Source organism: Aphanomyces astaci (assembly GCF_000520075.1).
Source record: "Aphanomyces astaci strain APO3 unplaced genomic scaffold supercont1.103, whole genome shotgun sequence".
In the NCBI taxonomy this organism is placed as follows: domain Eukaryota; phylum Oomycota; class Saprolegniomycetes; order Saprolegniales; family Verrucalvaceae; genus Aphanomyces; species Aphanomyces astaci.
In genome coordinates, this window is record NW_009798366.1 from 38,603 (window position 1) to 62,467 (window position 23,865).

Genomic DNA, 23,865 nt, shown 5'->3' on the forward strand with positions numbered 1-23,865 from the left:
GCTGAATATGTATATCTTTGCAAGCATGTCATAGATATAGGCTGGAAGGGTCTGCGACTGTTGTACCGTCTGAATAGGAGTTCCAGTGCCAGTACGTTGTTGGCTGCCACCGCAGCCATCACAGCCGTCTCGCCTCCTGCCGATTCCTGGTTCACATCCACAACTCCACTGTCGATCAGCCACACAAGAGTCTGCAGGTCCCGATTCCGCACTGCTTCTTCGAACTGAACCAACTGTGGCGATGGGGCGGGCCGAAGCTTTGGCTTATCACCTTGCAACTTGTACTTGAGCTGCCGCTTGGACTTCATCACCGCTGCATCGTGGGACTGTGAAACTGTGACACCGTTTCAGTATGAAACCGTCCTGGCCGTTTCAGAATTCCATGTGACCTATGTCACTCTAAAGTACTATGGTACAGTGGAGAAGGATACTGAGTTTTCAGTCATGGCGATGGCCATACAATGGGTATAGGAAATGCATATCACTTTTAACATGTTAGTAGGGAAACCCCACACTAATCCTAAAGCAAAAGTAGGACAATCGTAAGGCCACCAAGCAGTCTCCACCCAGGCTGCCACGTGGCGGCGGCATTGGAGTTCAGAGTCGTGGAATGATTGGTGAACGATTCGGCGACCACCAAATACGCAGAGATTCGAGTGGCGGCGTCGATACCCAGTACGACGTCGCCGTTACTTCTGTCGGAATATTCGCAGGCGGGAAACGTCTTGGCGTAGGTTAAGGCTGCCGCAACACAGCTAGGAGTCGCCAGCGTGGCCAAATCCGCCAAGTGTCGTGGCAAAAACACATCGCGCCACTGGACGGCAACCACCCCCGAGTGGTTGAAGGTGCACACGGTGGCAGCTGGCGCACTCAAAAGAGTCATTAGCTGACTCGTTTGAACCGCCGAGCACAACGGCAGCGCCGGGTTCGACGCATACGCGATCGCGCTGACCGCTTGGTACGTGTTGATGGCTAGTGTGAGGTCGGTGGAGCAATTGCCGACTGAATTGAGTCGACTTGCAACCGTTGCAATGTCCTTGGCACACGCCGGTGTCGTGACAAGTCGGCGGTTGAGGGAAAAGTACGCTGTGCCCGTGATCGTCGACTGCAAGATGAACGTGGGGTTCTGTCCGTTGAACTGGGCTTGCACACAGGCGTCGGAAAAGGTCGTGGCGAAGAGGTTAGCCACGCGGGCGTTGCACGAGGTAAAGTCATTGGCGGCTTGGAAATTCTCAGAGTTGCAAAACGACGTGACGTAGTTCTGGTAGATGTCTTTGGCAGACACAGGGGCCTGGCCCAGTGACGGCCAGTCGGCATAACACGACGACAACGTTCGAATTCTGCCGAGTATGGACGCCACACACGTTGGGTACGTGGCTAAATTGGACGGCAGGACAATATCCACCAGTGACGTGGCAGCCGGTACGACGTTGAAGCACTGCGCTGTCAGCGGTCCTAACTCGACGAGATCAGAGTCGGTGCACGGCAGCGCCGGAGGGAGGGCAAGCGCGAACGACTGACAGAACGAGCGAAGTCGAGTCATGGCAGTACCAAGCACTTGGGCTTCGTTGCACGGCATGTAGAGCAGGTTGGTGGCACTGGCATCGATGTCACTACGACAGGAGGGCAGCGCGCAGGCGAGGGGAAGCGACGCCTTGAGCGTGGTTAACAAGTCGGTGGGTTTCACGGACGCGTTCCACCCGCCTGCCTTGGCGCACGCGTTCGAGAACGGGAGGTTCCGGAAGTGGGCAAACATATTGGCTTGGGCGGATGAGAAGTAGCACGTGGTGGCTGACGAGGTCGGGATGGCGACACCGGACTGAACACTGGCGACGGATTGGCCTGCCAAGACGAACGATGTGACGCGCGTAGCCACCGCTATCCCGACCCCGGAGAACTCGCCTTTGGTTGGTTCGATCCATTCGCAAACGGGTAGGTCGGCTGCAAACACCACCGCAGACGATACGCATTGAGGGGAAGTGGCCAAAGTTGCCATATCCGTTAGTTCTGGAGGTGTGTAGACGTCCCACCATGTCTTGATATTGGACAAGACGCTGACGCAGGAGCTAGAGGGGGCTAGCGATAGTCGATCTCTCACGACGGCCATCTCACTCGCAGTGCAAACGGCCAAGTCCTCTTGAGGCGTGATAGGCGAAGCCAGCACTGTTTGAATAATTTTGATACCTAGCAAGATCGAGTTGGTGGAAGTTGATCCAGCACACGTGAACGATGCTATTGAGTCGAGCTGAGTGGCCATGGCGGCAACATCCAGCTTGCAAGACGGCTCGTTCATAAGCCTGCGGCTGAGGTAGAAATAGTCGTTCTGTATCACTTGTTGGAGGACGTAGTACGTTGTTCGTGGTTGGGTTTGGTTGGGCCATACCGCAGCCACACACGACGACGAAAACGGAGTCGTGTAGGCCACTGCTAATTTGGACGCACAGGTACTACTACTAGTAGTAGTACTAGTCGACGACCAACTACACAGGTACTTGGTCGGCGTGCCGTAGTACCACCAGTAGTTCATGTCCACGCACAAGTCCAAGCTGCACATGGCATTCACGTACGATTTGTACAGTGCTTTGGGGATGATCGGAGCCCCACCCATGGCGTCCCACGTCATCCAACAGGCTGGCAGGGAGTCTATACGGTTCAATATGGCGGTGACGCACGAACTCGAGGCGCATATTCTATTGTACGAGACCGTTAAGTTGACTGGTAGGACCAAGTCCAGCAGCGACGACGCCGATGGTACCAGGCCAAAACACTCGGACGGAACAGACTCCACAAGAGTGGCGCGGTCGGCTACTGTGCAGCGTGTAGCCGTCGAGTTCGTGGTCACCGTCAAATTCGAGCACAAGGTTCCAAGTTTGGTCAGACTTGTCGCGGTGGTTTGGGACGCGTTGCAAGTGCCGATGCTCTGAAAGTTGGCGGCGCTGGAGGCGATATCCTGTCGACACGGGTTTTGGGCACACGCAGCCGGAAGGAACGAACTACTGAGCAAGTCCACGGCGGTGGCGGTCGCTGGCCATGGGCCGACGCAAGTGCTGGACAGGGGAACGTTCTGATAGTACGTGAAGGCGGCGGTGTTGGCCCCGCACGTTGCGCCCGAGGTTGGAAGTGTAATGACATTGGTACTTGCCGTGTTGTTGAAGGGATTCACGCCCTCGAAGTCGTGCTTTTGAGTGGCTAGGAGGAAGCGGCCAACTCGTGACGCCACCGACGTGCCGACAGCCTGCTCGGTCAAAGTGTCGACCCATTCGCAGCTCGGAAACGAGTTCAAATAAGTTGTGGCTTCCCATACACAGCTAGGCGACGTGCCAACCCAAGCCAAATCCGCCAAATGAAATGGCAAGTACACGTCCCACCAGGTTAGAATCACGGCTGGGTTGGTTTTCGAGCACACGCGGGGGGCCGGGGCGTCGAGAAGGGCGATCAACGCAGTTACTTGGGTGGAGTTGCACACCCCAGTCCAAGTGGTATTGGTTGCGCTCGTCAACGAAAAGGATTCCTTTGTCGAGGTCAGGACAGTCATCAACGTCTCAAACGCAAACTGCAAGCTCAATGCACAAGACGACGGGGAGATAGCGCTCAGCTTGTTGGTCACAGCGGCAACGTCCAAAATGCAAGTCGGGTGCATCGCCCGAGTGTGGGCTTCGTAGTTCCCTTGCACCACATATTGCACGACCAGAACATACGAATCATTAAACGCTGCGCGGAGACATGCTGGTGAAAACGGAGTCGTGTACAGTGCCGCCAGCTTGGACGAACACGATGAAAACGAAGACGATGGCGGCGTCCAATTGCAAACGTACGTCGTCGTGCTTTGGCCGTAGTACCAGTAGTTGACGCTTTGGCATAAATCTAGATTGCACATTGCGTTTACATACGCTTTGTACAATTCTTTAGAGACGACGGGAGCACCGCCGAGAGTGGGCCAGTCCAGTGCACACTCGGACAGCGTATCGATGCGATTTAGCACCGAGGTTAAGCACGTTTGATTGCACAATGTAGTGGCATAGGATGATACACTAGCTGGGAGGACAATGTCGACGAGGGAGGTGGCAGTTGGCACCAACCCAAAGCACTGACTGGTCATTCCGCCCAACGTGGTCGAGTCCGTGTCGGTGCAGGTTCGATTCCCAGGGGATAGGGTTAGTGTTTTGCACAAGTTGTACACATTGCGTAAGCTGGACCCAAATGCTTGGGCTTCGTCACACGAGATGCTCTGCCAGTTGGACGCACTCGTGTCAATGTCGTTACGACACGCGCTTTGGCTGCATGCAAACGGAATGAACTCGCTTAGAGACGTGAGAAAGTCGGTGGGTTTGGCGGAGGCTGTCCACGGTCCGACTCTGACGCAGGCGGCAGACAGCGTCACATTGTTAAAGAACGAGTAGGTTGGGTAGTTCTTGGCTTGAAAGCAACTGGACGGAGACAGCGTCCGGCTCGGCGTGGGTGGTGGCGGCGGGTTGGCGGCTCCTTGGGCAGCTAAGAGGAAGCTGCTGAACCGATCTTTGGCCGATATCCCAGTGGCGACTTCGTTTTTGGCTACGTCAACGTATTCACAAGTTGGGAACGAGTTGGCGTAGGCTATTGCTGCGCTCCAACAAGCAACGGACTTGGCAACGCGCACCAAGTCGCTGAGTTGCTCTGGAACGAACACATCCCACCAGGTTGAAATTGAGGTGGACAATAGCGCACAATACGTGGACGCTGGACGAGCTAGCTGCGCGGCTAATGCGCTGGTTTCGGAAGAGTTGCAAGCCGTAGTATTGGAAGACAAGGAGGACAGGTTGGTCACCACAAGCTGAATGGTTGCCACTGCAAAGGACAGCGTGGTGGGCACACATGACGATGTCAATGCGGTGAGTTTGGTGCGGAGAGTGGTCAAGTCCTGTACACAGGACGACGAGGTCGCCAACAAGGGCACTTTCTGGAAGTAGTCGGTGGCGAGGACTGCACGGTCGAGAACAAACGTCAATGACGAAGTGTTGAACACGGCAGAAGCGCAGGTCGTGGAGAACTTCGTCGTGTACATCGCAGCCAGTTGCGCACCACACGCTGTAAAGTCGTTCGACGGCGGAGACCATCCGCAAATGTACCAATTCGACTGACCCGACCACCAATAGTAGTTGTTGCACAAGTCGAGATTGCACATAGCGTTCACGTACGCCTTGTACACGACTTTGGGGGACATGCTGTAGCCACCGAGATGAGGCCACGTGTCCACTTCGCACGACGACAGCGTGTCAATGCGGTTCAGCACTGAATTCAGGCACGTTTGATTGCATAGTCCAGTGGCGTATGATGATACACTGACCGGGACGACAATGTCGACCAGGTTGGTGGACAAAGTAGATTGGTCAAAGCACTGCGACGTCATACCTCCCAAACTAATGATATCCGTGTCGGTACAAGTTCGATTCCCAGGTTGAGCCACCAGCAGCACTTTGCACAAGTTGTACACGTTGCGTAAGCTGGACCCAAATGCTTGGGCTTCGTCACACGAGATGCTCTGCCAGTTGGACGCACTCGTGTCAATGTCGTTACGACACGCGCTTTGGCTGCATGCAAACGGAATGAACTCACTTAGAGACGTGAGAAAGTCGATAGGTTTGGCGGAGGCTGTCCACGGTCCGACTCTGACGCAGGCGGCAGACAGAGTCACGTTGTTAAAGAACGAGTAGGTTGGGTAGTTCTTGGCTTGAAAGCAACTAGACGGAGACAACGTCCGGCTCGGTGTGGGGGGCGGCGGCGGGTTGGCGGCGCCTTGGGCGGCTAAGAGGAAGCTACTGAACCGATCAACGGCAGACACACCCGTGGCGACTTCGTTTTTGGCTACGTCAACGTATTCACAAGTTGGGAACGAGTTGGCATAGGCTATTGCTGCGTTCCAACAAGCGACGGACTTGATAACGATGGCTAAATCGCTGACTTGGTCTGGAACCAACACGTCCCACCAAACGACAAACTTGTCGCTCAATACTGAACAGTCGACCGCCGTAGCGTGGTTAAGCTTGATCAACAACCCATTGGATTCACTAGCTGTACACAAGGGGTTAGACGTCGTCGTGTTTGCCGACGTGACGACTTGTACGAACGTGTTGATAGCAAACGAAAGCTCGGTCGAGATGCAATTGGCCACACTGGTTAGCTTCCGTTGCACCTTCAGTACATCCGACACACAAGTCGGAATCGCTGCAAACTTTTCGGCCACGGAGAAGTACTCGGACGACAACACAGTCGACTGGAGCAGAAACAATGAGGTCGTGCCGTTGAAGGCGGCAGTGGCGCACGCGGTGGACACGGCGGTGGCGTAGATCGCCCCCAGACTGGCTGCACACGAGCCCGTGACATTTGTGGGGGGCTGCCACGTGCACAAATACGAGTTGGTCTGACCCGACCACCAGTAGTAGTCGGTACAAATGTCCAAACTGCACATGGAATTGACGGTGGCTTTGTAGTACCCTTTGGGGGAGACGGGGGCCCCGCCAAGTGCTGACCACGGAAAGTAACAATCCGACAGCGTGTTGATCCGGTTCAGCATGGACGTCACACACGAGGTGGCGTTGCACACGCCGGCCGCGTACGACGCCCACGTGTCTGGGGACACGACGTCGGCTAGCTGCGTGCTGCGGGGCACGAGGCCAAAGCATGGTGCGGTGAGGGGGCCCAGGTCCACCGCGTCCGCGTCGGTGCATCGCGGGGATGTCGTGGTCAGCGCAAACGTGCGGCAGAAGTTCCGGACGCCGGCCAGACTCGAACCCAACTGGGCCGCTTCGTCGCACGCAATGGCTTGGAAGTTGGACGCGCTCGTGTCGAAGTCTGTGCGGCAGGATGAGATCAAGCATGCGGCGGGCAGGTCGTCGTTGTACGTTGACAAAAAGTCCATGGGGGTGGCCGCGGCGCCCCAGGGCCCGGCTTTGCCACAGGCGGCAGACACTGGTAGCGTTCGAAAGTAGTCGAGCGAGCTGGCCAGCCCTGCGACGGCGCACGGGGCGCCGCCGACCACACCAGCGACACCCCCAACAAGCCAGCAAACCTGAACATAATGTTGTCTTGTGGCCATGACGGAATGTCAAATGACCACAGCTCATCAAGGACAAAATCATCGTTGGTTTCGTGCGTGGCTAAATCTGACGTGAAACTGCAGCACGTCATTATCCTAAGCTATTCTGAATGCCCAATCGTTGAGCTTGTCTTCAAGACATGTTTAGGTGACACTTAAAACTATCTGTTGTGTGGCTTCTAGCGGTATAAAATAGTAGCACGAACAGTAAGCTTAATACTAAGCTTAGTACTCAGTTAGTTCCCTGATTGGCTGGATGCTATAACGTTGAATGATGACCATCGTTCGTTAAGGCATATATTAAGTGACGATCAAACTCGCCAATTGCGCTTCGTCGACAAGGTCGTCAAATGCACAGTCGTTCCAGTAGTCTCCATCTTCTTCCCTGGGTTCTACCCGATCTTCCCTTGTAGATTCGGAGATCCCGTCCATTTCTTGGTTGCTCTCAGGCGTCGTCTGCACGGTAAAGCCCTTCTTCTGTCGTTTCTTTTTCTTCACCGTGGCGGTCTTCTTGATCGTGCTTTCAGAGGCCTTGGTCACCACGACAACCATCGACTGCTGCAACAGTTTTGCCGGAACGATCGGCCCCCTTGGTTTGCGCTCATACCGATTCATCGGCGTTGCTGCTGCTTTGTCCAGCAACTCTTGTTTCAACTGTCGTTGGACTTTGTCCGATTCTCTCCGTGCAATGACTTTCCACGCCACTCGACTCGCCCTTTCTTCTCGCTCCATAGCGGCCATCTCTCGGCGTTCCCTCTACATCGTGACAACCCCCGAACCACTCAACATTTGCATGCTACATCATTGAATACTCCACCTCAATAGCATCATTCCGTCCTCGCTTCGAAGCTTCCTTCACTCGTCGTCGACTGAACTTGCGCTCCAGCCTCACTCTCTTCTCTTCGCGCTCCAAGCTTAACCGCTCGCTCAACTCCCTCTACATGTCGTATCGTCACCCCAGACATGCAGACTAACAGTATATATATACCTCGAGGTCGGCTAATACTTTTTGTCTTTCCAGCTCTTTCAAACGATCTTGTTCCTTTCGCAACAACAGCTTTCGTCGCAGGTCCTCGTGGTACCGTTGGCGGCAGGCGGCTGTCGAGTTATCACCTTGGTCTTGGTGCACTAGCACTGTCTTGTACGGCATAGGGCTCAACGTCACGGAGATCGTCTTGCGGCGCTGTCGACAGGGCTTTTGTAGCCGGCGGCTAGGAGACGAAGAGCCCCCCATATCTGATAAAGACATCCGTCCCTCCGACATGTCGTCCGAGAGCTGCTTGGGGGATAAAGCCAACTTGGGAAGCTGGACGCTGCTGCGTCTCCTCCACACAGGCGACAACGCACCAAGAGCTTCCCTCGGTATGGCTGGTTCTACTTGCGTTTTCTGGTCCAGCATGTCGATCTCTACATCGTCGTCGTGTTCAGGGCCAAGCTCTTCGCCGTCACAGGGGGTTATCTCTAGTCCGGACGCTGGCGGCATCTGCTCGTGCCGCCGTCGTCGACAGAGGTGCCCTCGGATCGCGGCTTGGACTTGCACAACGCTGTCCCGGATGTCCAGAAAGGTGTCCCGTACAACATGGCACCGGAAAACGCTCTGGATCTTCAAGGCCCCCGCGGTTCTTCTCTGTCGATCGATCGCCATCCTCCGCAGCCTCTCGTCCTCCGCCCGACGTCTGGCCAGAAATTTCCGGCCGGCCCGCTGGACGGCGACTGCACCTTGCTCCCTCTGTCTGCGGCGAACGTGCCGACGCAAACTTCCTGCAATACACTGCGCAGCTGCTTTCTTTGCCTCTATTTCTTGTCGGCGGGCCTCCACCCTCTGGCAATGCTGCCGCCACGCCAATGAAATGACATCCGCGGCCAGCAGCTCCTTGCGTCGAGTCAGGTGCTTTCGGACGGCGGTTTGCACGACTGTGGCAGCGGCATTGACTTCTGCAGCGACGCGTCTGGCTTCGCGGGCCTGCCGCCTCTGAATCATTTTCTTGGCCGCTTCGATTTTTTGAATCTGATTGCACACTTATTCAAATGACAGTGAAAGGGGTGTGCGTAGCTGTCTGTACCTCGGCCGCGATCTTGTCCTGTTGGCGGAGCAGGACCTCTTCCTGCAGCTTGAGCTTGCGTTCCGAGCGCATGGTGGCGGCGGTGGCGGCATCCAGCGACGTGTCTTCGAATGGCGTCTTGTATTGACTGGAAAACTTGGTTGACAGGCCTAACCACACAGACATCATATTCCTTCGGTTTCCCCCAATAACACGGCTCATTTTACCAGCTTGGAACATGGACTTCCGGCCCATTTCGTCGTTAGTGGCACTTGTTCGGGGCACCAGCACCAGCTTCGGCTAGTTATTTGGATAAAAATAGCCCGGGATCTCTCGTTTGAAACGGCATCTCCGGTACCCTTGTCAGGATGATGCACATCCAGCGAAACGACGTGGACGACTTGGTGCTCAATGGGCTAGGCACCCCCGAGCTATGGCACAACTTGAGCGAAGAGCTGCAGGGGGTCAAGGTGCTCGAGCACCCACGGGTGCCCAAGAAGGTTCTGATCAAAGCCATTCGCATGCAAACGATTGCGATGCGGTGCATGGCAGGGGAGTTCGACCAGCTGCGCGACCGCCTCGAAGCTGTCGAGAAGGACACTGCCCATGGCCAAAAACAGCTGGAAAAGGTCAACACCAAAGTCCTGGCGTTAGAGGCGGCGCTGGACGGGGCGAAGAAGAGAGTGGTCGAGTTGGAGGCGGATATCGTCAAGGAGTCCAAGCGAATTGATGCTGTCGAGGGGCTCGAAGGCCAGCTCAAGGTACATACATAATGAAGAATGCATGGGAAAGCTGTGAACGTTGCTGTAGAACGTGCGCGACGAGTTGAAGTTTGTGGACAAGGCGGTGGAGAACCAAAAGGTCGAGTTTGGGGTGTTTGCTACGCGGGTGGAGCACGAAGTGGTCGCGGTCAGGGCCGCCGTGGACGCGACCAAGGCCAGTGTTGTGGCATTGGAATCGAAAATGGAAGAGGAAGTCGAAGTCAAAGTACTCACGTCCGAGGACATTCTGCACGGAAACATGCCGCTCTCTCGGTGGTTTGACCAGTATGCCGACGACAACCGGCGGCGGGAGGACATTCTCAAGGACACAAGCGACAAGTTTGCCAAGCAAAGTCGAGGAATTCACGATATGATGAACGACACGAGGAAGGCGCTGGATGATAACACGAGCGCGGTGGAAGATGTCCAGCGGGCGTTGATTGAAAAGGCTGACAGAGTCAAAGTCGACTTGATCATCGAGAGCAAGTACGAAGAGATCATTGAGCAGCTCCAGAAAGCCATGACTGCCATCAGCGAAGACGAGGTAAGTTCGTGAATGCTATGGATCGATGAACTAACCGAATCGAATAGGACGAGTTCAAGCGGAATTGCCGCGACTTGCAAGACTTGGTGCAAAACCTGTCTGCGAGTAAAGCCGACAAAAAGTAAAGATAGATGTAGATACATGATATACTTGCACAATGGATGAGTGCATGCATGATGGCTCAACTGGTAGGGATCTCCTCGAAGTGAAGGAACAAGTGCTCTATGACTCGCGCGTGCGCCAGCAAGTTCGTCCCGAACAATCATCGATTCAATAGCAACGGCTTACTCAAGTATATGGTTGTTAGGTGGAGAACTTGCGCGCATTCATTGACCTCAAGATGAACCGCGAAGATGTGCTCAGTGCATTAACAAATAAAGCCGACAAGGACGAGATGCAGTTGCTGCTCAAGACCCTTTCCGACAGGTTCACCTATTATTTACATCTTCTTACAACCCTTATCCCCGTTATTCATGGCTTAAAACTGTCGCCTTATAACTCTGTTTTTGCTTTGTAGCATGTACGCAGCTGTGTCCAAGTCAACTTCCCTCAGCCAAGAGCCCGAAACCGCCTTTCTAACCAAAAATTCCATCCACAAGCGCCCGGGGGCCCTGCCCAGGTTCGCCCTATCACTCTCCATGCACTTTCGCTATACATTTGTGTGCAGCTTAGAGAAAGACCGGTGTCTGGCGTGCAATTCCGTGCTCGCTTCGGGCCTTCTGAATGGACCCCCCCCTATGGGCTCGACGTACGGCGGGGGCTTCCAAACAGCTGCCCCGGGCTACGACAAGGGAAAAGGCGCTTCGATGATGCTCAAGCCCCCCCTCCCGAGTTTGAACTTTGACAGCTACCTCCTCGGAATGGACGGCCACGTGTATCACGGTGACGTGGACGCACCACAGCCAGCCCCCCTCGTCCAATCAGCATCCGACTTGTCGGCCAAACTGCTGGTCAAAGTTCTGTCGCCCAACCAAACCATCGACAGGTGCGTTCGAGTCTAGTATTACTACTAGTAGACACAACGTGATGGAGATGTGTACGAGTAGACGACACGAGCGACCGAGGTCTAGTGGCGGCGGTCGTTAACTGCGTCAAATAATCTATACGTAGTTAGTTGTTCCTTGTACCTCCCCCTCGTCTTCAAAGCATTCTACCCCCCCGTCCCCTCACTGTATGTATACCAAGATAGTAGTCATAGTAGTAGTATTACTAGTATTACTAGCACTCGTATGGTGTACATCAATGTATCGGTTGTTAGAAGAACGAATCATCGTCCAGCCCAATGTCGTCATCAAGGGACATGCCAGCGCCCATATCGTCGTCATCGTTGTCACCATTGTCGTCACCAATGTCGTCACCATCGATCGTCACCACGTCGGGCGCGTTACTTGAGGCTTCCATGAGTGCCTTTCGATGGCCGAGAATGAGTGGCTGGCAGACAAAGTACACAAGAAGCGGCAACGAGTGACACGCACACCCGAGTTGGTCTTCTACTTGTTCGGAGCTGTCGATGGTGTCGAGGCCACACGTTCGCACTGCCAGCGAGCAGTTCTCTTTGGTTGTCACCTCCACGAGCGTCTCATAGGGCATGGCGTCACTTGATAGTTTGAGTGTGATCGTGGTCGGCGCAGATATTTCCACTTGCACTTGGACTAGAGAAATATATATATCTGGAGGACGACGGTCTGTCTGTACCTTTGGATGGCACAACATCGGGGTTGACGGCATCCTTTCGCCCAAATATATTGGTGGCAGAGGCAAAGAAGCTGGCTAAAATCGAGTGAAAGAACAAACTGTGGCCCACCACCGCTAATAACTGCCCAAGGACTTCGCCCGTGCCTCGGAGTAGCTAGACAATTTCAATGTTAACAATGCCAACCCCATTGTAAACAATGCACGATTGTCCAGGGAGGATACAAATGAAGGACGAATACACAAGTATATATATATGTATTCCTTCTGCAAGAGATACAGAGCCCAGCCACTCGTCTCGACACCGTCATATATATATATATATATATATGAAATCGAAACGCTGTAATTATTATGTACGTATGCACCCATTCAATACATATATACATTTGTATGAACATATACTTATGCATCCATTTAATATATATATATATATTAATATGTACTATATATATATATATATACATTCATATGTACGAAACAACATCCATGCCATATATATATACATGCATTTATATATATAATCCACCCGCATTCCGCCCATATGGATCCAAATCAATCAACCAAATATATATATATATATATATATATATATATATACCGGAATAGGAAACGCATCAAAGCGAAGACCGCCGAGAATATCTTTGGTCACGAGCGTCCCTTCCAGCACCATCGGGAGCACGCGCTGCAGCATCACATTCGTGCTGGCGTGTGCGACAGAGCGCACGTGGGGCTGGATCCGGACCACGGCGTGGCTGTCGTGCATGAGCTCGTTCAAGGCAGCGTCTTGGTCGTCCATGCCAAAGATCAGACTGGCCAGTCGGCGACACTGTATCGCAGACATGACCAGCGCCGTGTCGCATAGGAAATGCAGCGCCACCGCCCCCTTCCACTCGGCGAACGTGAGGCACCCGCGCCACTCCGGCCACGCCTCCGATGACGCGTCCGGATCGGGCACCGGAAAGCACTGCAAGCCATCCCGAAAGGTCAGCAGGAGGCCGTCGACCCCACGCTTGACAGTCCACTGGTTCTATACATTGATAGATATATCATGAGATGATTTATATATATATCTTTGCTTTTGAGTTTTGTATAGACACGTACTTGCTTGGCACATACGAGCTGCAGATTCTCGTGCAAGTCGTCCTCCAACTCGTCAAAGTTGGCTACGAAAATAGATATTTTATTACAAGAGGGGAAGAATAGATATATTTTGATTAATATATTTCAAACAATAGAATATATATTGGACGTACTGGACGGAAACTTTGCCGCTAATTCCGCGCGATTCACCAGTCGCCGTAGCTTTTCCTACATATATTTATGGTTCAGAATCCTTGAATATATCGAAATATATATATATATATATATATATTTACTGTAAAGCGCTCGCTGCGGCCGGAAATGAGTTCAAGAAGGCAGCTCAATAGATCCGCATCTCGCTCTGGGTACTGCTTGGTAACCTCTACAATTCAGTTGAAGTGATAATTATATATATATATTGCTACAATTTTATAAATATATATTTTACTACAATTATATATACATATATATATATATTGCTACAATTATATATATATATTGCTACAATTATATACGCTAATACAAGGGCATATATATATATATATATATATATATTGCAATATCAATTGGCCAATACAACTATATACATATTCTCAACTATATATACAACTATATACATATTGCTCAACTATATATACAACCAAATATATATATTTACATGCTAATACAACCATATATATATATGATTGGGATATTTATGAGATTAGTGTACCTACCATTTACGACGGTAGTTAACGACGCCGACTCGACGTCGCCCTAGGTATACGACCATGCTAAATGTGATATTTAGGGGAGTTCTGTACTTACATTGCCACCGGTGAGGTGGATGTCGAGGACAAAGGTATCGCAGAACACGGAGATGGACGAGTCGTTGGGCTTGTGCACCTGGATCATGCTTGTCACGTGTGGAAGCAATTGTAGATGGAACGTACATGCAGCTTGACAGCGGGACGACTGAGCGCGGACGCGACGCGGGAGACTTCGAACATGACCTTGTAGGCGCCGACGCGGCCCTTGAGTTCGGCTTCCCGCAGCCCCACTTCAAGCTCGAGGGTGCTCAGCGACGACGAGATGCTAGACGGAGGTCATGAAGGCGACGATGAGGGAGGGAGTTGTCATGTACATGCTGCGCAAGGTCACGACGTGTGCTTCCAGTCGCTTCTCCTCCTTCTTCAATTGGACGTACTGCTGGTTCCGTCCGTACCACTCGCGGTGCTACGTGATGTCATGGGTAAGCCTCATCGAGAAGATCAACCCGCGGTACCATTTTCAAGGACTCGAAGAGATAGTTCAAGCCGCCCTTCCATGTCGCCTTCTGCGCGGGTACTTTTTCCCTTTGGGCCACCACTACCCAACCCCGTCAATTCATGCATACACAAGATTCATCTCATAGTCATCCATCATCCCCGTTGCAATATGACGTAGGGCAAGTCCATGCATCATGTTCAAGGACGTACAGTGCTGCTGGAAGCTCCCGCTCGACGCATTGCGGAAGTGATCTGGCAGCATCTCGTCCAGGCACGTCTGGACGTTCAATGCCATCGTCCGCAGCGACGGCTTGCTTTCGGACGCCATAGTGTTGGATTCTTGTGTGATGCTTGCTTGATCAACCAACCATCCGGATAACGTATCCGGCGTTTTTGGCCAAAGGTCACTAGACCAACATGCTGCGATTCCAAGACTGCCATGCCGGGAGCTGTACCTTTCGGAGCAAGGCCAGCGTCAAGAAGGCCACGTCGAACGCAAGTACCGATGCGGTGCAGGTCGAGTTTGAGTCGGCGTCGACCCAGACCGCAGTCGCGGTGGACAACGGCAGCCAGACCGAGTACATCTCCCGGGACTGCTCGACCACCCACCCGCCGGACGAAGTGTCGTCCGCCGTGCAAGCGTTCTTGAACAGTGCCGGCAACCGCATGCTGCGGGAGATGAAACACTCGAATCAATCGTCTGCCTTCCTCGGTACACTCGATCGTCGTCCTCTCAACGGTATCGCATGATGGACTGTAGACTTCGAACCCGAGCAAGACGCTGATGACAAGCACGTGAGCAAGGTGTTTACTCTCACGTTTGACTTCTTCACACACTTCAAGCAGCCCATCGATGGTAGCGACCCTTCATGATACACTGTTGGCCAATCACAGACTGCCACGTCATAGCCAAGAAACCCTCGGCGCGACTCAAGCTAGAGTGCACGGGGGTGTCGTGGAACGCGACGGGGTCCGTGCTCGCAGTGGCCTACGGACGCTTCGACCACAGCGGGTGGTGCAACTATCGATCGGTTTTGTGCCTCTGGAACCTCTTTAGCGCCGATTTCAACGCCAACAAGCCCACGTTGGTGCTGGAAACTTCGGTATTTATGCCTTTTTTAGCCTTTTTTAAGACTTTTTTCATGTTTTTCATCGAATAGAGTGGTCTCATGTGTGTGGCGCACCACCCGACCAACCCGGCGATGGTCGCAGCGGGGTCCTTCAATGGAGAACTCATGGTGTGGAACACCTCGTTAGAAGAACCCCTCGTCGCCACCTCGGGTATTGGCGACTACTTTCACCGCGAACCCATCACTAAGGTTGGTTGGTACCTGTTTTGTTCAAAGTACCTACTACATTCTACTGAAAATACCCATGAACGTTACCCAAAAAGTACCTCAAAGTACCTAATACGTAGTACCTCCCTCAGTAGTACCTCGTACTAATACTACCTAAAGTACCTACCACTCATTTGTCACTGACTAGCTGGCATGGGTATACGACACACCCAGTCGAGAATACCACGTAAGTTGACTACTAGAACTCAACACATATTTATATATATTATATATATGTAGTAAAAGCGATGATAAATGATAAATATATATAGATTGCCAGTGTAAGTGGCGATGGCAAGGTGTTGCTGTGGCAACTTAAAGACAAACTGTCGTATCCGGTGGAAGGATTCTTACTCAATGCGTCAAAATGTTCGTCCAAAACCCAGTCAGCATCGGTCGTGGTGAGGGGGGGTACGTACATTCACTTTTGTATTTCATTTATTTTCATTTATTCTGATCCATCCATCCATACAAACCCTCGGGTCGTGTACTTCATTCATTTAGTTTCATTTATTCATCAATCCATACAAACCCTCGTATCGTGTATTTCATTTATTTTCATTTATTCTGGAGGGATATACAATCCCTCGTATCATGTATTTCATTTATTTTCATTTATTTCGTAGGTATCGCGTTGGCATTTCGCCCCAATGATCGCACGAACCGCAGCTTCATTGCTGGGTCGGAAGGTGGGGCTGTGACACGGTGCTTCTCATCGCAGACCAAAGGCGCGTCGTTCAAAGGCGGCAAGTACTACCTAATTCCCTATTAAGTACCTACATGCATACAGTACCTAACTATCCAATGAGTAGAGCTCAAGTGGTCCACCAACGCCCAGCGCCTCGTGGGGGCTTCCCCCCAGTCGGCCGACGTCCGCCGCCATGTCGAAGCCCACGCTAAGGACAAGAAACTGAGGGAGATCCGCGTGGCCAGTGTCTTCGACGCCAAGCCAGACGTGGGCGCCCTCTACCGATCTGCTCTCGACTTCGCCTTTGAACCCCATGGCGGCCCTGTGTATGACATCCAGTACTCGCCCTTCCACCCGAGCTTGTTTCTCACTGCGTCGTCGGATGGCACCGTCCGGCTGTACAACTACCTCCAAGTATATATACATTTGTTGATTTATATCATTCGTTGGCAGTATATATATGTGTACCTACTTGACGTATATGATATCCTATGGCATCATTTAGATATATATATTTATATGCACAAGTATGACATATATAAGTACGCGGCCAAGTATAATATGTAGTAGCCTACAAGGTCCTTTGATTACCCCTGCATCTCCTGTATGTCCAAGTATATTGCATATGTTTTGCATATATTATTTCATATATATATATATCTTATGGCGGGGTATAGAAAGCGCCTGTGGTGGCGTTCGAAGTGGGCACGCACTACCTGTACAGTGTCGCATGGTCCAAGACTCGGCCGCTCGTGTTTTCTGTCGCATCCGAAGACGGAAATATCTACGTATTCGACCTCAAGGTATGGAATCCTATATATATATATATACATATTTCTCAATACGACGATATTAGGAGAACCAGCTGCATCCGGTGGTGACGTTAGCCGTGGACTCCAAGCAGCATCGGGCGGCGGTGTACACTTTGGACTTTAATCCTCGGCAGCGCAACTTCCTCGCGTGCGGCGACAGCCACGGACTGGCGCATGTGTGGAAACTCAACTGGCAGCTCTCAAATGTCCACCCGACCGAGCTCGGACTTCTCAACGACCTCGCAGACCGCCGCGCCTTGTAAGACCTTTGACCCAGCAAATATAGATGGAATACTGGCTACATACTAATACTTAATATCAATCAGTACGAACGCACCACGTGCTGCCACGTCACGGCCAATCACTTTGCAGTTGCCACTCGTGTTTCCAAGATGCATAGGGTTAGGGGTACTAGTATTACTAGTACTACGATTAATATATACAATACGTGAAAAAAAGATATGTATTATTATTATGAATACTAGTATGGTACAAGTTTCCCAATTTTGCGCGATTTGTTAAACCGATCACAATTCTCGCCTCGACCTTTCATTGGCTTTCTCCGATTACGCAGAAAGCACGAAGAAAAAAGAGAATTTAATGTAGCCAATCAGCGACATGCATTTTTAGAATAACCAATGGGAGCGATTCGTGATCGGTTTGGTCGGCGTGTTTCGATTGACCTGGGCTTGGAAAACGTATAACGTTACCAAATCAATGACGTAGTATATATATATATATGATATATATACAAGAGGCACAACTTAGTGTTGGAAACCTAATAAGGTGACGGAAATAAGTGCGCGTTGATGAGCGTGTTGGCCGCCTCGAGAGTTTTGAGCTGGTTGGACAACGTCTCATACTGCTCGACGTCCGCTACATCGTCCACAAGCACTTGGCCCAGCACTTGGTCTGACGTTTCCGACGCTTCGTTGCGCACCGCCGACAAGAACGGCTGGATGAACTTGGTGTTCAAAAGCTTGGGAATCTCGTCCACGAAGCGCTTGGACGCCACCGGCATATACGCGGCAATGGCCAAATGCAATTCCTTGACGAGTAAGTCTTCGTTCGAGTTGGTTTCCTCCGCAAAATGACGTTTCAGTAATGCTTTCATGGCGCCCACAGATACAGATGTGGCGTCGTTGTTTCCTAAGTCATATCGTTAGGATATACGGTAGTATCTCGGTTACGTACCCGAAAGCACATCCAATTTCACAATCAATGGCTTCGTCCGCAACTCCAACAACACTTGACCGAGTCGCAGATTCAGCGTACTCGGATCACATTCCGCTTCGATCAACTTGTCCAATTCAACTAAGGCTGCGGTCGACAGGGACTCCAACATTTCATGTGCGACGTGGTTCAAGTGAGCTTGCAACTTGGGCTTGCACTTCATCGAGCCAGTCACCCGTGTCACAAACTCGAGCAGCAACGTTTGGCACGTTTCAAACAGCGCCCGCATCGGCCTTTTCCATTTCACCACGTAACGTTGTCGCACAATGTTTGCAAACGTCGGGGGCAGGAACCGCCACTCGGATGAGTCTCGCCATTCACGCTTAAAGTGCTTGGCAGTCAATACTTCGTTCGACGTCGTTTCCACTTCCGTCACTTGATCCAGTTCCCACTTGACATTGGGATCAGGTATAGTTTCGCCCGCAGCATTCATCACCCACTCTCCATTGAAAACTTCCACAAAGTCCCCCACCGAAGCCACCTCCGGCGTCGACATGTCCAGGGCGGCGGTACCATCCACGATCGAAACCTCGTCAATCGCGACTTGGAATTCCGACTCGGCCGTCTGAAGTCGAGCCCGCAGCCGGTTGTCAGTGTCGTCGAAGAACGTGTCGTTGTAATTCCCGCTCACCCCGCCTTCCAACCGATCCAACATCAAGGGCACATTTTTCATAAACGTAGCCCGACGCACTGCTGGGGTAGTCATGGGCTCCCCGAGGATCGCTAACTTGTCCTTGCAAGACGCCAGTTGCACATACGTTTCAGCCACGACCGTTGGCAGCACCCTTTCCACCGGCACAGTGGAGGCGTCGGCAACTTGGGGCAACTGAACGTACTTGTCCAGTCCCACGGCACGCAACCGATCGATCAAGTGGCGGGTTGCGTGTGGACTCGACATGGGAACCAGCGTATACAATGACTAATGCGATGTTCGATGCACCGTTGATTCGGCCAACCGTGTGGTCAAATTCTCTCGAATTCTGTATCGCGTGGAATGGACTGTTCGACAGGACCAGTGGCATGCGACACCGTTGACGACGATCCAACTGTCCCATGCAATGAAGAAGATCACTACGTTTTAAATAGACTGCCAGGAGCTATGCTCGGTCAAGACATGTGCACATACAGACTTTCTATAAGGGAGTTGGTCTTATTCATGTCTTTGCACGATGTAGTTAGCGTCGACCGATCCATCCGCCACATCATTTGACCGATCCCGCTCAGGAACACTCACTCGCAATTACACACATTCATGCAAATGCAAGCATTTCATTGGCTAAGGATAAAACGGCCAACAATGTGATTGGTCAGCCTCTACGCCATGAATCAAAAACTGGAGTGTTGATTTTACTAGATATCGTCACTTTGCATTATTACATTATTGTCTACCAAACGCATGGACTGGTGCGAATTCTCATTCCACAGCATTGTTATTACTTCGAAATATTAACTAACAAGAATGATATATATATATCAAGAAACTTCTTGGCGAGCTCAGTGGGCGTTGATGAGGGTTTTCGCCGCTTCAAGAGACTTGAGCTGGTTCGCCAAGGTCTGGTATCGCTCGACGTCCGCCATGTTGTCCATGAGCACACGGTCCAGCACTCCGTCCGGCGTTTCCGACGTCTCGTTAAACATGGCCGACAAGAACGGCCGGATGTACTTGGTGTTCAAGAGCATGGGAATCTCGTCCACGAAGCGCTTTGACGCTACCGTCATATACGCGACAATGGCCAAGTGCAATTCCTTTGCCTGTTGGTCTTCGTTCGTGTTTTTTCCAATCCCAGTGTGGCTTTGCAGCAACGCCTTCACCGCGCCAGCTTGGACAGTGTTGGCGTCGTTGTTCCCTAAACCACACACAACGTTGAGCCAACCACACGACGCTGCTTAGATAGTCCACGTACGAGAAAGCGCGTCGAGTCCGTCGATCAGTGGCTGCGTTCTCAACCGCATCAACACTTGACTGAGTTGCTGGTTCAGCGTATACGGGCGACTTTCCGTTTCCATGATCTTGTCCAATTCGACCATGGCGACGTTCGACAGGTGCTCCAAGATGGTGTAGGCGACTTGTTTCAAGTGCTGTTCCAGCTTGGGTTTGCATTTTGTCGAGTGAATCACCCGCGTCGCAAACTTGCGCAGCAACGTTTGGTACGTTTCAAACAATTGCAGCATCGGACTTCGCCACTTGCTCACGTAGCGTTGCCGCACGACGTTTGCAAAGGTCGAGTAGGACAGAAAAATAGGCAGTTCGTCGCCCCGGTTGGACGTCATCAGGTGTTTCAGGTCGGATAGATCCAACTCGGGCAGAAATCGCCACCTTGGATGAATGCAACCATTCACTTGGACACAACTTGGCAGTCTTCACGATGGTCGGCCCATCCACATCTGTCACTTGGTCCACTTCCCACTCGACATCACCGTCTATGGAAACTTCCACAAAGTCCCCCACCACCACCTCCCGCGTCGATGTATCGACGGTGGCAGCATGAACGACGGAAAGCTCCTCAATCGCGGCTTGGAATTCCGACTCGGCCGTCCGAAGCTGAGCACGCAGCCGGTTGTTCTGTTCAGTGTCTTCAAACAACGTGTCGTTGTAATTCCCACTCACTCCGCCTTCCAACCGATCCAACACCAAGCGCACATTCTTCATAAACGTCGCGCGACGCACTGCTGGGGTACTCATGGGCTCCCCGAGAATCGCCAGCTTGTCCTTGCAAGCAGCTAATTGCACGTCGATTTCAGCCACGACCTTTGGCAACGCCTTGCATACCGTGTCCATGAGTAATCTCGTCAATTTCTCCGCCAACCGACCCGTGCCACACAATGACTTGTCTACTGTGGACCACACAGCATGCGAGTCAAAGAACGCGGCTTCGTTATCCCGCCCTTGTTGAATCGACTCGTTGTTGTTGAGCGCTTTTTGGCCGCGACATTTCACGACGTGGTACCCCAATCGGCGGTACTTGGTTCGATTCAGGAGCAAGTCCACCACGGCATCTTCAGCGCCCTGGTCAATCAAATCGGGCTTGGTAATGATCGAAATCGTTCGAACGCCGTCCGGGTCGGCTTCTTCCGCCGCTTGGATGATGGCCGTGTTGTGCATGTCCACGTTCGCAGGCACGACGGCCAAGATGACGGTTCGATCTTGCACCAAGTACCGATGCACGAGCTTGTCCACGCGAGAAATCATCGCCTTGTCTTCGTGGTCGCCCACCGACCGCACCAACCCCGGCAAATCAGTCAACGTCAGGTCTGGAAAGTCGGGGCCGTGCAACTTGATCTCGATGGCGTCGTCGCTGATGGACTGTCCTTCATCCACGAGTTGTTGGGTGATGCTCTCTATGTACGTTGTGACTTCGTCAATCGAGTGAATGGGTGTGGGAGGCAGCGACTCGACGGCAGGATCAAACCGTAGCAATCGAACAGTTCCAGAAAACTTCTTGGATTGAGTTAGGATGAGCTGCGTGGGGCACCGCGTCGTGAGGTTTCCTGACGACGGAAACGTAATGCCAGACAGCGCTGACAGGACGGAGGACTTGCCGCTCGAGGTGTCCCCCATGACGGCAATTTGGGGCAGCTCAATGTACTTGTCCAACCCCACGGCACGCAACTGATCGATCAAGTGGCGGGTTTCGTGTTGACTCGACTTGGCAACCAGCATTTTGATTTCTTGACTTCTTGGCAACTTAGGCAATGAAACAATGACATTCAATGCCGTTGTGTTTGCAAATCGTGTGGTCTCATTCCTACCTACCTGCAAAATGGACTTCTTGACAGGACGAGCCACATGTCGACAACGATCGAATGGAACTGCCGCACAAACGTTGGCCTGTCAAGGGCATGCCTACGTTTTCAATGGACCGTCGTGAGTATGATCGGTCAAGACATGCACATACGCTACTGTTCGTCGAAGGAATAGGTCTTGTCTTCTCCGTGCAAGATGTAGGAAGTGTCTGTGTAGTCCGTTTGCTGTCAGCATCACACGCAGATCTCTGTAGCTTTGTCCATGGCGTCCACACCATCAACACATCATTCGACCGATCTCACCTCACGACAGTCCACTGCCATCCTCCGCGCATCATGCCCTTTCTTGCTGTTGCCGCCATTTTTGAAAATGGATCTTCGCGCGCAATTTGTCCTTTCCGACATGTACACACATTCAGACAATGCGTTCAGCAAAGCATTTGATTACACTATACATCGACCTGCACTCTGTCGTTCATTTGGTTAAACTATACCGAGGATTCGAAAGGTCATCACAATGGAATCTTAGCTTTGATGAATGCAGCGCAAGCGGCGGCAGTTGGCGCGGGGTACGGTGCCGACATCTTCCATCCCACAATTGCCGAGTTTCATCCAGAGCCTGATGGTGACACGTGCTTCTCGGACGAAGATGACCAAACCCATGACGAGTTTGTCGACATGGGAAAGCGACGCCCCAATGCGAAAGGCACTGGACGGTGGAAAAGGACACCACGTCGACGGAAGCTCGGGCTCTTGATGCTTCCGACTTCGTCTGCCAAGCCATCTACCACGGATTCCAAATCGTCTGTAGAGATTACTTGCGATGTGCTTCGTCGGTTCCTCGCGGCATACCTTTGCATCGATGTCGACATACTCCCCACCGACGCTGCGGAGTGGAACGCCAGTTCCAGGTCCCTTCGTATCCACGGTTCCGAGTACATTGGCCGTGTGGGTACACCAGGACAGGTCACAAAGCAGAAGAAGAATTTGACTTCCAAGCGAAAGCGATCTCCCAACGACGTTTGCCTGGACGTGTTCTCGATCTTTGAGGCATTCGAACACGCCAAGTTTGTTCAGTCGCCGTACTTTAGCATGCTCGTGGTGACTCCGCTGGGGTTGGTGGAAGACGTGGACGGCGTGTTTGTCGAAGTGCTCGGTCGATCGTACCCGGATCGGGTGGCGTGTGTGTCTCTGAACCAGTCTCTCAAGTCGTTGCTGGTCACGTCGGCCCACGAGCTGCTGCATGCGATGGGGGTGGACCACTGCTCGTCGTTCGCGTGTGTCATGAACGCCATCTCAAGCGACGCCAACTGGCTGCTCCTGTCGCCGCCCAATCTGCGCAAACTCAAGACGTTCCACGGCATCCCCGACTCCAACACGACGTTTGTGGTCGATCGGTACACCCATTTAGTAGATGTTCTTAGTACTACTAGTCAACTGTCGAGCGTCTGCGCGGTGGAAGTGGACATGCTCACCCGAAAGCTGCACGCGATGAAGCAACTGGGCCTATACTAGCGGCGCCATAATTTCACGATCCTCAAGTGTCCTCACATGTGCTTCCATTTCCCATACTACCAAACCCGATTATACAATATAAATTCTCACAGGAA

The 23,865-nt window shown here is 52.1% G+C and overlaps 9 protein-coding genes across 11 annotated transcripts in view; 2 read left to right on the forward strand and 7 right to left on the reverse strand.

Annotated features, from left to right (window-relative positions):
• H257_17299 (hypothetical protein) overlaps nucleotides 1-308 on the reverse strand; it is a gene marked incomplete at both ends in the record, with an annotated part of 770 nt that extends 462 nt beyond the window's left edge. The window contains one exon of the mRNA XM_009846032.1: nucleotides 96-308. Coding sequence (XP_009844334.1) covers nucleotides 96-308 — 213 coding nt within the window. The remainder of the gene's footprint in view (nucleotides 1-95) is intronic.
• Nucleotides 309-462: 154 nt separating this feature from the next.
• H257_17300 (hypothetical protein) lies at nucleotides 463-7,072 on the reverse strand (the record flags this gene model as incomplete). Its single annotated transcript, XM_009846033.1, has 1 exon — nucleotides 463-7,072. The coding sequence occupies one exon, from the start codon at nucleotides 7,070-7,072 to the stop codon at nucleotides 521-523; it is 6,552 nt and encodes a 2,183-aa protein (XP_009844335.1). The 3' UTR covers nucleotides 463-520.
• A 251-nt stretch (nucleotides 7,073-7,323) lies between these two features.
• On the reverse strand, nucleotides 7,324-9,458 carry H257_17301. 2 transcript variants are annotated; one of them, XM_009846034.1, is made up of 5 exons: nucleotides 9,342-9,458; nucleotides 9,136-9,284; nucleotides 8,061-9,080; nucleotides 7,890-8,009; nucleotides 7,324-7,828 (listed from the first exon to the last, which is right to left on the reverse strand). In XM_009846034.1, the coding sequence occupies exons 1-5, from the start codon at nucleotides 9,367-9,369 to the stop codon at nucleotides 7,373-7,375; spliced, it is 1,773 nt and encodes a 590-aa protein (XP_009844336.1). In that variant the 5' UTR covers nucleotides 9,370-9,458; the 3' UTR covers nucleotides 7,324-7,372. The 2 variants fall into 2 exon arrangements, with proteins under 2 accessions (XP_009844336.1, XP_009844337.1); XM_009846035.1 differs by having other exon boundaries at nucleotides 7,324-8,009.
• A 5-nt stretch (nucleotides 9,459-9,463) lies between these two features.
• Nucleotides 9,464-11,551, forward strand: H257_17302 (hypothetical protein). The gene is made up of 8 exons (XM_009846036.1): nucleotides 9,464-9,875; nucleotides 9,925-10,419; nucleotides 10,467-10,540; nucleotides 10,612-10,666; nucleotides 10,727-10,845; nucleotides 10,937-11,038; nucleotides 11,087-11,404; nucleotides 11,466-11,551. Exons 1-8 carry the CDS (start codon nucleotides 9,483-9,485, stop codon nucleotides 11,503-11,505), a joined length of 1,596 nt encoding a protein of 531 aa, XP_009844338.1. The 5' UTR covers nucleotides 9,464-9,482; the 3' UTR covers nucleotides 11,506-11,551.
• Nucleotides 11,552-11,605: 54 nt separating this feature from the next.
• On the reverse strand, nucleotides 11,606-14,777 carry H257_17303. Of its 2 annotated transcripts, XM_009846037.1 has the most exons (12): nucleotides 14,652-14,777; nucleotides 14,459-14,541; nucleotides 14,318-14,409; nucleotides 14,127-14,268; nucleotides 14,002-14,079; nucleotides 13,911-13,950; nucleotides 13,491-13,576; nucleotides 13,368-13,422; nucleotides 13,216-13,277; nucleotides 12,713-13,141; nucleotides 12,115-12,268; nucleotides 11,606-12,071 (listed from the first exon to the last, which is right to left on the reverse strand). In XM_009846037.1, exons 1-12 carry the CDS (start codon nucleotides 14,767-14,769, stop codon nucleotides 11,674-11,676), a joined length of 1,737 nt encoding a protein of 578 aa, XP_009844339.1. In that variant the 5' UTR covers nucleotides 14,770-14,777; the 3' UTR covers nucleotides 11,606-11,673. The 2 variants fall into 2 exon arrangements, with proteins under 2 accessions (XP_009844339.1, XP_009844340.1); XM_009846038.1 differs by having other exon boundaries at nucleotides 11,606-12,268.
• H257_17304 (hypothetical protein) lies at nucleotides 14,765-17,637 on the forward strand. The gene is made up of 10 exons (XM_009846039.1): nucleotides 14,765-15,153; nucleotides 15,202-15,297; nucleotides 15,351-15,544; nucleotides 15,602-15,760; nucleotides 15,927-15,965; nucleotides 16,051-16,189; nucleotides 16,405-16,524; nucleotides 16,591-16,880; nucleotides 17,144-17,269; nucleotides 17,323-17,637. The coding sequence occupies exons 1-10, from the start codon at nucleotides 14,859-14,861 to the stop codon at nucleotides 17,539-17,541; spliced, it is 1,677 nt and encodes a 558-aa protein (XP_009844341.1). The 5' UTR covers nucleotides 14,765-14,858; the 3' UTR covers nucleotides 17,542-17,637.
• Nucleotides 17,638-17,999: 362 nt separating this feature from the next.
• H257_17305 (hypothetical protein) lies at nucleotides 18,000-19,545 on the reverse strand. The gene is made up of 2 exons (XM_009846040.1): nucleotides 18,473-19,545; nucleotides 18,000-18,427 (listed from the first exon to the last, which is right to left on the reverse strand). The coding sequence occupies exons 1-2, from the start codon at nucleotides 19,407-19,409 to the stop codon at nucleotides 18,057-18,059; spliced, it is 1,308 nt and encodes a 435-aa protein (XP_009844342.1). The 5' UTR covers nucleotides 19,410-19,545; the 3' UTR covers nucleotides 18,000-18,056.
• A 460-nt stretch (nucleotides 19,546-20,005) lies between these two features.
• Nucleotides 20,006-22,172, reverse strand: H257_17306 (hypothetical protein; the record flags this gene model as incomplete). The annotated part of the gene is made up of 3 exons (XM_009846041.1): nucleotides 20,006-20,358; nucleotides 20,416-20,828; nucleotides 20,863-22,172. 3 exons carry the CDS (start codon nucleotides 22,170-22,172, stop codon nucleotides 20,006-20,008), a joined length of 2,076 nt encoding a protein of 691 aa, XP_009844343.1.
• Nucleotides 22,173-22,779: 607 nt separating this feature from the next.
• On the reverse strand, nucleotides 22,780-23,861 carry H257_17307 (hypothetical protein). The gene has a single exon (XM_009846042.1). It carries the CDS (start codon nucleotides 23,498-23,500, stop codon nucleotides 22,781-22,783), a length of 720 nt encoding a protein of 239 aa, XP_009844344.1. The 5' UTR covers nucleotides 23,501-23,861; the 3' UTR covers nucleotide 22,780.
• Nucleotides 23,862-23,865: the final 4 nt, after the last annotated feature.